This window comes from Eleutherodactylus coqui, chromosome 6, assembly GCF_035609145.1.
Source record: "Eleutherodactylus coqui strain aEleCoq1 chromosome 6, aEleCoq1.hap1, whole genome shotgun sequence".
Taxonomy (NCBI): domain Eukaryota; kingdom Metazoa; phylum Chordata; class Amphibia; order Anura; family Eleutherodactylidae; genus Eleutherodactylus; species Eleutherodactylus coqui.
Genome location: NC_089842.1, coordinates 158,410,624 through 158,424,075, shown reverse-complemented (window position 1 = coordinate 158,424,075; position 13,452 = coordinate 158,410,624). Strand labels below are relative to the sequence as shown.

At 42.4% G+C, this 13,452-nt stretch overlaps 1 protein-coding gene across 2 annotated transcripts in view; it reads left to right on the top strand.

Moving 5' to 3' along the window:
• The window catches only part of SOS2 (SOS Ras/Rho guanine nucleotide exchange factor 2), a 52,489-nt gene extending 40,346 nt beyond the window's left edge, over positions 1-12,143 (top strand). Inside the window, exons 15-23 of one of the 2 annotated variants that reach the window (XM_066608066.1) lie at positions 432-551; positions 967-1,129; positions 1,209-1,326; positions 2,207-2,379; positions 2,491-2,607; positions 3,654-3,915; positions 4,755-4,796; positions 6,096-6,205; positions 6,992-12,143. In XM_066608066.1, the coding sequence (XP_066464163.1) occupies positions 432-551; positions 967-1,129; positions 1,209-1,326; positions 2,207-2,379; positions 2,491-2,607; positions 3,654-3,915; positions 4,755-4,796; positions 6,096-6,205; positions 6,992-7,501 (1,615 nt within the window). In that variant the 3' untranslated portion in view covers positions 7,502-12,143. Of the gene's footprint in view, positions 1-431; positions 552-966; positions 1,130-1,208; positions 1,327-2,206; positions 2,380-2,490; positions 2,608-3,653; positions 3,919-4,754; positions 4,797-6,095; positions 6,206-6,991 lie in introns of both variants that reach the window. The other variant, XM_066608065.1, reaches the window with a different exon arrangement.
• The last annotated feature ends 1,309 nt before the right edge of the window (positions 12,144-13,452 follow it).

The following is a 13,452-nucleotide window of genomic DNA, read 5'->3' as shown; positions in this document are numbered from 1 at the left end:
AACAACAGGTTTTGTGGGATGTTCCGGTTATGCAGTAGTTAGTACCTACCAAATGTCAACAGGAGGGACAACAGGTAAACCAGTAACAAGGTCATGACACCCAAGACTCATTGATGCACATGGTAGATGAAGTATAGTCTCTCTGGTCTGATCCCAGAGAAGAGCTACTGTAGGCCAAATTTCAAAAAAATAACAAATTGCAGTTCTCTGCAATAGAAAGGTGTCTGAACACACATTGCATCCCGGCTTCCTGCATAGCCCACAATATTAGGCAAGTTGTCTTACTGTTACGCTATATCCTTGAGGCCAGTACTCCTAACCGTGATACCTGGCCACAAACAAGGTATCATGAGATCTGGGTGAGTTTTTTGCCTTGTACCAATCAGCTCTGTTCTGTATTTCAGTAACTTTATGCTCCAACTTCTCTTCAGGGCTGTGCAGCCGTCAGAACTTGTAGGCAGCGTGTGGACAAAAGAAGATAAGGAAATCCACTCTCCTAACTTGCTGAAGATGATTCGGCACACCACAAACCTCACCCTTTGGTTTGAGAAGTAGGTTCTGCTTATACGTCATAACATTGGGTGTATTTACATGGCAGATTGATGCTGCAAGACAGAAACCCCGCAGCATGTTCTATTTTCATGTGAGTCTTGCACGAGAATAGAGCATGCAGATCTGCGATCTTCTACCCAGCACACGGACTGGGCGTGTGGTGGAGAGCCACTCTGAGTATGGCTTCCACACCGGAGGACTTCGCACTCCATGCATGGTCTTTTATACGAATAGCAGGCATGCAATGCTACATTTTCCCCAACTTTGCCTGGAAAAATCTGAGCCAAATCTTCTTATCTGAAAAAAAAAATTGCGTAAAATTGTGTGCGCTGTGAAACTAGACCTTATTCTGAACCTGTGCAGTCTCCATATATCATACACGTTCATCTGCATTTATTTGATCTTGTTGACTAGGTGTCTCGTGGAGACTGAGAACTTTGAGGAACGGGTGGCCGTTTTTAGTCGAATTATCGAAATTCTTCAGGTTTTCCAGGATTTGAATAATTTTAATGGGGTTTTGGAAATTGTAAGTGCAGTGAACTCTGTCCCTGTATATCGGCTGGATCACACCTTCGAGGTGAGTGATGGATTTATCAGCCACTTTGGATCATATGAAGCTGGTGACGGTGGGATTTATGTATGTTTATCATCCACAGGCGTTACAAGAAAGGAAGAAGAGAATACTCGATGAAGCAGTGGAGCTTAGTCAGGATCACTTCAAGAAGTATTTGGCAAAACTCAAGTCAATCAATCCACCTTGTGTGCCTTTTTTTGGTATGTCCACCTTACCGATTCCTCCTCCCCCGATTTCCTGAACTGAAAGATGCAGCTCTATCCCCCTTCTAGCTCTTAAAAATTACTCTTCTGCTCTCCTGGAATGTCCGTTTTCATAAGCGGAGAAGTCTTAGTTCTCTTATTTACATGCATGACATCAGAAGATTTGGATTATTGTATCTCCTTATTGGCAGCCGCATCAGATGCAGAGTTGTGGCCTTGCAATATTTTAACCCCTTCTTGACCTCTTTTTAGAAGTATTATATATGGCAGCTAGCAAATGTACCAATCTGCAGAGCTACTGTATATTTCTGGTTCACCTTCCCCGAGCAATCGCAGGGAATGTTCAGATGTGACAGTAATAGCCTCTGGCTTATGCGCAATAATCAGGACCTGAGTGGTTCAGGTCCCGATAACTGCACATGGACCAGCAGCTATTACTGTCAGACCTAGAGAACCTCAGGACAGGTCATCAATAGTTGATCGTGGGGGTTCCAACACTTGGGATCCTGCTGATCAGTTGATTCCTGAGTTCGTTGGCCTGCTGCCAAAACAAACCGTACTGGAAGCAACTAGTGCTGTCCATATTGCAGTTGTCCAGTTTGGTACTACAGGCACAGCTCCCGTTGGTTGCACTGGGAGCTGTGTCTGTAGTATTAAACTGGGCCACTGCAATGAGGACAGTGCTATTTACTTCCAGTGCTCTCTGTACGGACAGTATATCCGAGAATCAGCTGATCGTCAGGGATTTCGAGCCAGAGACCCTCACTGATGAGCTATCGTCGACCAGTCCTGAGCATATATGAAAAGTTCTGTTCAGCCTCTTCTAAAGGACAGATGTGTGTCAAACTGAAATATATACTCTAAATCTTTAATCTAGGAATATATTTAACAAATATACTGAAAACTGAAGAAGGGAACCCAGACTTCCTGAAGAGACATGGCAAAGAATTGATCAACTTCAGCAAGAGACGAAAAGTGGCTGAAATCACAGGGGAGATCCAGCAGTACCAAAACCAGCCTTATTGTTTACGGGTTGAAGCAGACATCCGGGTAGGAACAAATAGAAAATTTTAGCATGCATACACATGCAGAAACTCTTAACATGAATTTCTGTGCATGCACATATGGCTGTCCTGATGTGTTGCTTTTCTCTAATTACAGAGGTTCTTTGAGAATCTAAACCCTATGGGAAACACCGTGGAGAAAGATTTCACAGACTATTTGTTTAATAAATCTCTAGAGATCGAGCCTCGAGGCTGCAAACAGCCCCCCAGATTTGTAAGTATGGCTTACAGCTAACTTATGTATGCAGCATTATACAGTACTGTGCAAATGGTTTAGGCGTATGTGGAAAACATACTGCAAAGTAAGAATGCCTTCAAAAATAGAAGTGTTAACCGTTTCCAATCCACTGTCTGGCATCTGAAGACATTCTGATTGAAGGCTGTACAGCTCCGATGTTGGAAGATGTTCGGCAGGGTATTCTTACTGTATATTACTGGCCACTCTGTTGTTGGGGGCCTCTCCAGCATGTCCCATACCGCAGTACTGGCTTGAGCCAGCAGACAGCGCTATTGTATAATGGCAGAAAGAGAAAGCCCCCTAGGAAACCCTGAATCCAAAATTGGATTGCAAAGGGTTAATAGTGGTGTTTTGTTTTTGTTTTTTAAGCAAAATCCAAAGTGAATGACTAAAATATATATGTAAATTAAATCAATATTTGGTGTGACCACCCTTTGCCTTCAAAGCAGCATCAATTCTTCTAGGTACAGTTGCACACAGTTTTGAAGGAACTCTGCGGGGAGTTTTTTCTAAACTTGCAGAACGAATCACTTGTATGTTGTAGTTAATGACATTGGCTGTATGTTTGGGGTCATTGTCCGGCGCCAAATATTTTCTGCAGCAGATCAGACACCTTCCATTTTCTAAAACTATTCTTGCCTTGCAGGATTTTTTTCAACACCTGCCTAAACCTTTTATACAGTAGTGTATATACCTGCATGTAATCTACTGCTCAGTCTGGGCAAAACCTATTAACTGCTATGCCTGTTGTAGGGTTTGAGGAGATGGCACATGACAAGGATTTGCAGAATACCAGAGAGATTCCCTTTCTCATGTTCCACCACCCCCGCTCCGCATTATGGAATGCATGTGTATATATAATATATGTATATTATATATGTTTTACACAACTTGTCTGAATGTTGTAAACCATTAGTGCCTGACATAGCTTCCATCCACCTCATTATACGATGCATTTGATATACCGTACCATCATCTGAGCAAATGTGGATTCTGGTTATTGTGACTGCTCTTGCTTACAGCCAAGAAAAACAACTTACCCATTGAAGTCTCCTGGCATAAGACCAAATAGTGGCAGACACCTGTCGTCTTCTGGCACTCTCCGTGGACATCCTACCCCACTAGAGAGGGAACCATATAAGATCAGCTTCAGCAGGATCACTGAATCAGAACATGAATCTACAACCTCTCCACCCATTTCACCCAACACCCCATCTACACCCCCTGCCTCTGCCTCATCTGAGCTCAGTGTGTTTTTAGATGTTGATCTCAACAGTTCTTATGGTAAGTGTTGTACCTGCGCTCCTCTACCTGTGTTTACCTAAGACTGGAAAACCTCTTAAAATGTTAACAATGCTCCTTGATTATATAATAAAAAATCCTGAAACACTGTAATCTATTTTGTCTAAATTCCTCACCACTTTCAAGATACAGATTCGCTGTCCACATGTGAACACATTCTTGTGTCCATCAGGGTTTAAGCTGGCCATACACATTTAGATAGCTGTTGACTGAACGCTTGTCCAGCTGACTGCTATCCTCCCAACCGCACGCACTCACAGACGGACACATGTTCTGAATGTAGAGAAGGAGAAAGACTGCTGTCGGACACCGCTGGCGGAGGCTTAGCTACCCAAGACCAAATGGATTGGGCAAGTTGAAATCCAACTGCCTGATCCTTATCTCCCCAACATCTGCTGTCTAGAGACTCCATGCGCATAAGATGGTTAACTGGACAATGTGGGTCTGGTCAATATACAGTGCATCTAATGGATGTGGCCAGCTTAACTGTATACAAAAGCTGTCTGGTAACACGTCCTGCAGCTATAAGAGCATCACCTTATCCTGGCAGGTTTTTAACTCCTGACTGTAAACCGTGAATATTTTATTTCACTGCCAGAAAGCAGGTATCTTGAGAAGAGCTATTGATACAAACTATATTACTTGATTTGTTACATTAATATACAATGAAATCCAGGCTCTTGAAGACCGGATGCGTGGATTTTACCCAATAATTTCGTTATGTCTCTTCTTTCCACCTCTTGGTTGTCTTGACTGTAATTAAAATATCTTTTTTGTACATAAAGCTCCATTATAATAGTGAACATTATTATCTTTAACAGGTAGTAACAGCATCTTTGCTCCAGTCCTCCTGCCAAACTCTAGTAAGTATATCATTTATTCCTTTTTGACAAAAAGTTCTGTGTATGATTGGCATCAGAGTTGTAACTTGAAGCTCCCGGGCCCTGATGCAAAAGTTGTAACAGGGCCCCCAACTATAATGCTTTACTCATAGTACTGGGTTCCCTATATGGAGAAGAGAGGCCTTATGGGCCCCCTAAGGCTCCTGGGCCCGAGTGCAACCGCATCCCCTGCATCCAATATAGTTACGCCCCTAATTGGCAACATTATAACATCTGCATTCCAGCTACAAAACACCAAGGCCCTGCACTGAGCTTAAATCGTCATACCACAGGTTTATTTACCTAGACCCATAGGGTAATATGACCACAACTTGGCCATCTGAAAGGCGCTTGCATTGTATTTCTGGTTTATTTATCTTCCATTTTATTGCGTGTTTTGGTAAGGCCACTTTCAGACGAGCGTATTTTTAGCTCTATATTTGGTCTGTGTTGTGTGGACCATAATACAGAGTTAATGTAAATATATAGATCTATTCACATGGCTGTATTTTTCCCGTTTTTGCCTCTGTATTGTTATTGGGTAAATGCATATCAGTATTTGTCCAGTATGAAATAAAATATACGGAGGTAAAAAGAGATCAAATATTGATGACTAGAGATGAGCGAGCATGCTTGGTTAAGGCAATTACTCGAGCGAGCATCTCTCTTCTCGTCCGAGAAAATTTTGGGGGGGGGGGGGTGAGTGGGGAGGGGAGGGATGGGGGGAGAGAGATCTTTCTCCACACCCCCCCTTCCCTAACTGCCCCCCTTAATTTTCTCGGACGAGTATGCAGTTACTCGAGAAGAGCGATGCTCGCTCAAGTAACTGCCTTAACTGAGCGTGCTCGCTCATCTCTACTGATGACATATGGTTGTAATGTCACCTGTAATGCAGCCATAATACAGATCCCCATTATGGATGTGTTAAAATACGCCTGTCTGAAACTGGCCTAAGAGTGTATAAATGTTTTCTTCTACCTCAATCAGAGGGTTGTGCTGCAACTCTCTACACCAAGCCTTGAGCTGCACTGTGCTGCAAATATGCTGAAGAATCACTGGGTGTTCTGTAGCCACCAGACTTTACACTCATGACTGCTATACAATTGTCATATAGTTGGAGCATTCTGTAGGGTCGTATACCGTACTGGAACGTTCTATCATAGAGCAGCTGCTGTTTAATGTTTTTCTTAGTTTTTAGTTTTCTCTTTCTTTTTACTCTGACCTTGTTTTTTTAAAAAAATTTTATTTTATTTAATTTTTTTTTTGCATTGTCTTTCAAAGGGTCCTTCTCCAGTTCTTGTAACAGCCTTCATAGGTTAAGTGAAGAAACTCTCCTTCCCCCTCCATTACCTCCACGTAAGAAAGTTGATCCGGATTCCTGCAGCCTCTCGGTATGTTGTATTAGTGGTAGGAAACGTATACAAAGAATACCTGATACGATTTTAAGATTTCCTATAGAGAGAGCACCTGTGGAAGGAGTAAGCAAATCCTAAAAAAACAGGATCTGTTGGGGAACTTGGTTACTGGAGTTCAGAAACGCTGTTTTAGAGGCTCTCCGTAAAGGAGATGCCTGACAAAATCGGTGATTTCGGCTAGTTTCACAGGAGTAAGAATTTTCGGCGACTGTAAACTCCATTCTTTGAACTCTATTCATGAGCGATGTTTTCCTCACAGTGATGCTGCGAGGAAAAAAAAAGTGGAATGTCTTATTTTTTCACTTGGAACACAACGCCAATTGATTTAAAAGGGACCTTAAATACATTGTATTGCTCCCGCATTCCGTGCGATACACATGCGAGGTTCCCCATTGACATGCGAAACCCTTTCAGTTCTTTATTGCACATTAAACTCGCGCAAGAGGATTGGGATTTCACAGAAGCTATGCAAGGCATTTTTGCCTGAAAATCACTTTGCATCCATAGGTACAATGCACATTGACAAGCCCTATACTGAGCCGAGTTTTTGGCCTGATATCGTGCTCGCCCGTGTGAAACTAGCCTATTTTCCTGTTCCCGGATCAAATGGTTGATGTTGGAGAAGAATAGATTTAATTCAGCTGCACTGCAAATTTAGAGAAAATAGATATTGAATGTACAATAACTTAAAATCTGTATATCGTTAAATATTAGCAATTCAGATCATTTAATCACTCTATGATTTAAACTTGTTTCCTACAGGGAAATTCTCGCTCAGAGGACGACCCACCTGCCGTTCCACCCAGGCTTCCCCCACCTCCAAAGATCCAACCGAGGGTCCCTGCTTATACTGGAACCTTTGATGGACCTCTGCACAGCCCACCTCCTCCTCCCCCACGAGATCCTGTACCTGACACTCCACCTCCTGTTCCACAAAGGCCCCCTGAACACTTTATAAACTGCCCCTTGAATCTTCAACCTCCACCCCTGGGACGCCTCCACCGAGAGCAAGAATGGTTCCGGGAGGCTAACGCCATCCCGAATTCTCCCAACACTCCTCCAAGCACCCCTTCACCAAGAGCACTGCGACGCTGCTGTGGGCTGAGCACCAGTCACAACAACCTTTCTCCATGTGCAGCTCCACCAGTTCCCCCAAGGCAGAATTCCAGCCCTCAGCTACCAAAACTGCCACCAAAGACTTACAAAAGGGAATTTTCCCATCCACCTTTGCACAGACTGACATTATTGGAACATGCAGAAACGCCACAATGACTACCGCCGACAGAAGTCCTCGACACTGGATAGGGATCAGCGATGTACTTTTTACTAGCTTTCTTTTTGGTTTTTTTGTAATTTATTTTGATAAGGCACTGTATTTCCACTGTTAATGCCTTCTGTGTTAGTAACAGAGGGGTTAAAGACAACACTCTTACGCTAAAGTGCTACTGATCAAAATAGCAAGTGCAGGAAAGATCTCCACACTACGGCCTTCAAACACTAAAACAGCGTGTTACTGCCTCAGGGGAAAATGATGCGTTCTTGCCTTGTTCTGGGGACACAGTGCTGTTTGCTCCTTAATTACCCCCTATTTTAATTATTGCACTGCACTCTCACAAAGAACCGACTTCAGTTGTACACAGGGAGCAAAATTAGGGGTAAAACTTAGTGTATTACTTGGAAGGTTATGATGTCATATTTTTACACGCACTAAGTGGCCTTTTTCTTTTCTTACCATGAAGGGGACATCAAGTCCGTGAATGCTCGAAGATTCCTTTTAAAGCATCGTTTTGCTTGTACTGTTTTGCGTTGCGAAGCCCAATATACACCCAGACCCTTCAGTAGCTCCTATTTTTGTTTTTGGTAGGGAGTTTCTAAATCTACATGCAAAGTTTTATGAGGGTACACAAATTCGGGAGGAATCGTCTTTCTCATAGGTGTAGCAGAGCTGAACCTGCCATTTAAAGGGGGTATTCTGGTTATATGTAAGTAAAGCTTAACCCTGTAACGACAGTTACGTCCTGTGCATTTTGGTTTGTATGGAGGGGGATTGGGAGCTCCATACAATGTGGGTGTCGGCCGTTTCTTACAGCCGACACACACCGGCAACAGCCGGCGTGAATGCCGATCTACTTGGTTGTTAACCCTTTAAATGCCATAGTCAGTTTTGACAGCGGCATTTAAATCCCAGATCCGCCCCTCCCACCTTTCCCGATGCTATTGAGAGATGTTGTTCGGTTGCCATGGCATCCGGGGGCCTTCTGACGCCCCTAGTGTTGTCATGGCTGGTTGCCTATCAAGTTATGCCTGTGGCTTCGTAGAATGCCTGTTGTCAGATCACAGTATAATGTAATACTATGGTATTGCATTATACTGCGTGAGCGATCAAACAAATGCAAGTTCAAGCCCCCTATGGGGACTAAAGATATATACAAAAAAAATTTAAAAAAATAAGTAAAACCAAAAACTTTTATTAGGAAAAAATGGAAGGAAGTAAAACTAAAAGAAGAGAGCTTTTTTCCAATATTTATAATAAAAGAAATCAAAACAATGAAAACAAAGGTATGGTACTGCTGCGCCCTTTAAAGTCTGCTCTATCAAAGTAAAGCATGATTTGTCCCTCACAATGAATGCCATCATAAAAAATATAAATAAATACACAATGCCAGAGTTGCCCCTTTTTTTTTTTGGTAACCCCATGATGAAGAAAAAAATGTAATAAGCAGTTAAAAAATTGTATGTATTCCAGAATGGTACCAATAGAAACTACAAAACATCCTGCAAAAAATGAGCCCTAGCACAACTATGTTGACGAGAAAATAAAAAGTTGTGGCGGCTGAAAATTTATATATTTTTTTTTCCTAAGAACATCTTTTGTTTTTTAAAGTAGTACAGCAAAAAATATATATATTTAAATTTGTTATCGTCATTATGTTAACGGCCCCTAGAATAAAGATATGCCATTTTTTGTTGCAGTACATTGAAAATTCACTCCACTTTGGAAATTTTTAAATGTTTTTTTTACTTTAGTATATGGTCCATTAAATAGTACCACTTGTTCTGCAAAAAATGGATAAATAAGAATTATGATTTTTTTTTAAGGGGGGAGGAAAAAATGGCCGGCCCTTGAGGGGTTAAAGGGACACTCCAGTGAAAAATGTTTTCATTTGTTATGTAACTATCCCCTCAATATATGTCAGCTAGTATTGCCTTGGTTCTTCCTTGCTATCTGAAAATCATCATGGGTCATGGTATCTCATTCTTACCACCTAAGATTTACTTGGCTTTGTGCCTTCTCAGTCACCAGAAGTCCTTGTATATGATGAAATTGCATGGACTGTACCGCATATGCTCTTCACAGTGGGGGAAGACTTTTTACTGATAATTAGGGGCTCCTGTCACAGTTGTAATGAAGGGGATTGTAGTTAATTCTTCTAAATGTATACTTGTGGTCTATTTAGAAAAATACAGACTGTTATGATGATCTCACTGGCCTCCCAGCAGGCAGAGGCGGTACTAGATCTACCTGCTCATGTGATACTGTGCTGATGCATTATTGAATTTACAGCACAGCAGAGAGGAGGAGAAAGCAGAATAAATCTACAAAACCAAGATGCAGCCTGATAAGCATCAGATAGAAGGCTGCACTGTATGGAAGCGACCACAAAACACAGGAGATGTGCAATGTGACAATCAGGTGGGGCGGGTGCAGTGATGGAAAAATATTTTTGCTGGAGTGGCCCATTAATATTTATGTAATGAAAATTGCAAGTTCCTCGGAACGTTCAAGATATTTGCTTGCTGCCAGTGAATTCTTTCATGCTGTAAACCTGTGCCTCTACAACAAGGAGCTTTGTGCTGCTGATGTACTTATTGCATAGAGAATTAGCTAGACCGGATACAGCTGTGAGTATTGGGCCTGTCCGGGACTTCAGTCTCTGAGGGTAAATAAGAATGTTTCCAATCACTGACAGCAAGCACATATTGAAAACAATGAGAAAATGAAGTAGAAATTTACACAAATGGCTTCATAATATATATTTTTTTAGGATTTGGAGGGGTATACCCATCTGAAGTATTTATATCACATCCACAGGATAGATGCCTGATCGGTGTGGGTGGTCAAACCTCTGAACCTTCACCTACCAGAGAACAGGGGTCAGATAACCCATCAATTCTAATTGCCACGGACCTGTGGAGAGGGCCATGCAGAAATGTGGCCACCTCAACATTCACATTTATAGAGAATACAACAAATTGCTAATAGATGGAGGTCCCAGAGATGGGACCTGCCCTTATGGTATATCCTATAGAATACACCTTTAGGTTTTACTTGCACTTAACAATAACAAAGACCTATGGTTGGTGGATTGTAGTGGCAGGGCAGACCCTTTTCTGAAGCCACATACACATTGCCATGAGTCTTGCCTAATGTCAGTCTTGGCTTTCCTACATCTGTGGGTAATTGTTTTCATGGAGGTTGTTTTGGTGGGCTTAATATAGGGTTTCCTCTTAGCAAAGCTGGTCAACACAACCTGATTCTGTCTGGAGCAAGTGAGAATTGGAACATTTTAAGTGATACTAGTGCAATGGGGTGTACAATGACTACCACCAGAAGTGCTGGTGATCGCACATAATTGCCTAGCATGTTGGAAAATATGAGATATATGAGGTTCCGCTTGGGTGCCATAAAGATTCAGCAATGAGCATGTCTCCTTGTGTTTGTGTATGGCCAGCCTAAGTCATGACTGACACCATAGAGACGGGTGGAGCTATCATCACCAAATGTCCCAGGACAGCATATTGATTCCAAATGCAGGTGACCTACACTACATGTTTATTTGTAAACACATTACCTTAAGAAAGACACTACCAGATAACAAAAGACTAGTATTAAGCATGCAGAGTATTCAAATGTGCCTTTTTCCTTTTATTTTAGCAGGTAAAAGCCAGATTATGCTCATGAGTTGCCTTTTCTACTGAGATCAGACCTCTCTGCCATGAATGTAGAGTTTAATACGACTGCTCTTTGATTACCCTTGGCGTCTATCAAATGGCTAATTTTTACATTAAACGGTCCCAAAATGGAATGTGTTTTCCTTCTTTTTTTTTTTTCTTTTTTTTTTAGATCCCGCTCTTTATGTCCCCAATATCCTACCGACTTATCGCATATGGCATGCAGTGGGTTAAAGAAAAGAAATGATAGTATTTATTTTGTAAGATATTCAGTCGTTGCACTTTGTATATAGATTGTTCTCGAGAGCAAGATCCCAAAGTGGATGTGTCACCTGTAGAGGGCAGGCAAGGGCGGCGGGCTTCTTGGAGCATTGCATTGAACATCTGCATCCTTAGGGCACCGTGTACAGGTAATATATGCACTTATCTTGTGACCATGTGTTCCCTCGCCCTTCTCTTTTTGGTAATGTGGCTAAAATGTTGTTCTCTGCTGATTTAACCCAGATCCAAAATCCCCTAATGAAATCCTGTTCTCTTCTGGATAAGTGATGTATGTGATTTCAGTGATGATCCAGTATTTTATCCAGTTATGCCTTACCAGTTCTGGATCCATCTTATTCTATCTACTTGAAGTATAATTAAAGGGGTGAGGGGTTCAGTGATGCATGGGGGTGAGGTAAAGCGAGGGTAACATTTCTTAACCCATGTGGAATTTTGATATTGATGGCGCAAATCCTGCTGATTTTTTTTTTTCAGCTACATTGGCAGTGGACATAATTTTTAGGTTTTTTTTGTTCCAGGCCTCTAATGGCAGATGGCGTGGGATGTCACATTGACTTATCAGGTTTCCGCAGTGTTTGTACAGTTGTCTGAGAGCCACGTTTATTTCCTGTCTTGTGGCCTTTTACTGTGCTTTGTATCTGTGTTCTTAACAGATGTAATAAATTTACAGTAGTCTTAATCCCATGACTAATTGCTGTTATTTTCCATACAGTAAGATGTGAGCTACATGTGGCGTTTTCCAATTTTATATTAATAAAGATTAATCACTATTTAAAGCGGTTGTCCAGTTGTAAACTATGAATGGCCGATCTACAGGATAGGCAATCAATAGTAAGTCAGTAGGGGTCCCCCTGGAACTCCATCGACCAACTGCTCAGAGCTGATGTGTTCATGCTCTCGGCTGATTTCTGCGGGAAGCCGACATATCCGTTCCACAGCAGTAGCCAGGTTTGGTATTCCAGGCAAAGTTCCCATTTAAAGTGAATGCTTGTAATACCAAACTTGGCCACTGCAGTGAGAATGGAGCTGTCCTTTTCCTGCAGAAATCTGCTCAGTGCATGAGCTCATCAATCTGTGGCGAACAGCTGATCAGTAGGCATCCGGGGTGACCACCCCTAGCTGACGTACAATTGGACAACCCCTTCAATGAATTATGCAGCTTTCTAATATACAGTATTCTAATATACAATATTCTGTTCAGAATCTCCATCAAAAAGTCAAATAGCGCTGCATTCTGTTCACTATTTTGTCCGGTGAAGACCGTCACCATGCTAGATGGAGGGCCAGAAACTGAACGGACCCCTTTGTAGTCAATGGGGTCTATTCAATACTGTTTAGTTCCACCATATGACTGTTCAGTTTGAGGGGTTGCTGATTTTCTGCTCATGGAACGGAGCAGGAAAACCAACTTGGTGCTGATGTAAACTAGCGCTCAGAAACCGAAAATACTCATTTAAGCTTTATAAAAATGGAACCTCTTGACGGTGTACCCAGGGGTCGCTATGCGAGCGGAAAATCGCAATTGATTTCCGCTCGTATGCAGGAAAAAGCACTTTTCCATTGCATGCTATGGGCGGTATTTGCTGAGGAACCTGGAGGCGAACGCCTCCTCCGGATTACACAATTCAAATATGCCCGTGTGCAGCCGGCCAAAATCTCATCCAGTACAGTATGTGTAGGTGTACCCTTATCAAGAAGACAAATCCTAAACCTTGATTGCCCCACTTGGGGGTGATATCGCTGGTGATCTTGTGAGGAACTGATCCCTGGTGTCATGTGGCCACTTAAAGTGGTTTGTAGAGATGAGCGAGCGTACTCGCTAAGGACAATTACTCGGTCGAGCATTGTCCTTAGCGAGTATCTCCCCGCTCGGAAGAAGAAAAGGTTCGGCTGCCGGCGCGGGTGACAGGTGAGTTGTGGCCATGAGCAGGGGGGAGAGAGAGATCTCCCCTCCGTTCCTCCCCGCCCACCGCCGGCAGCTGAATCTT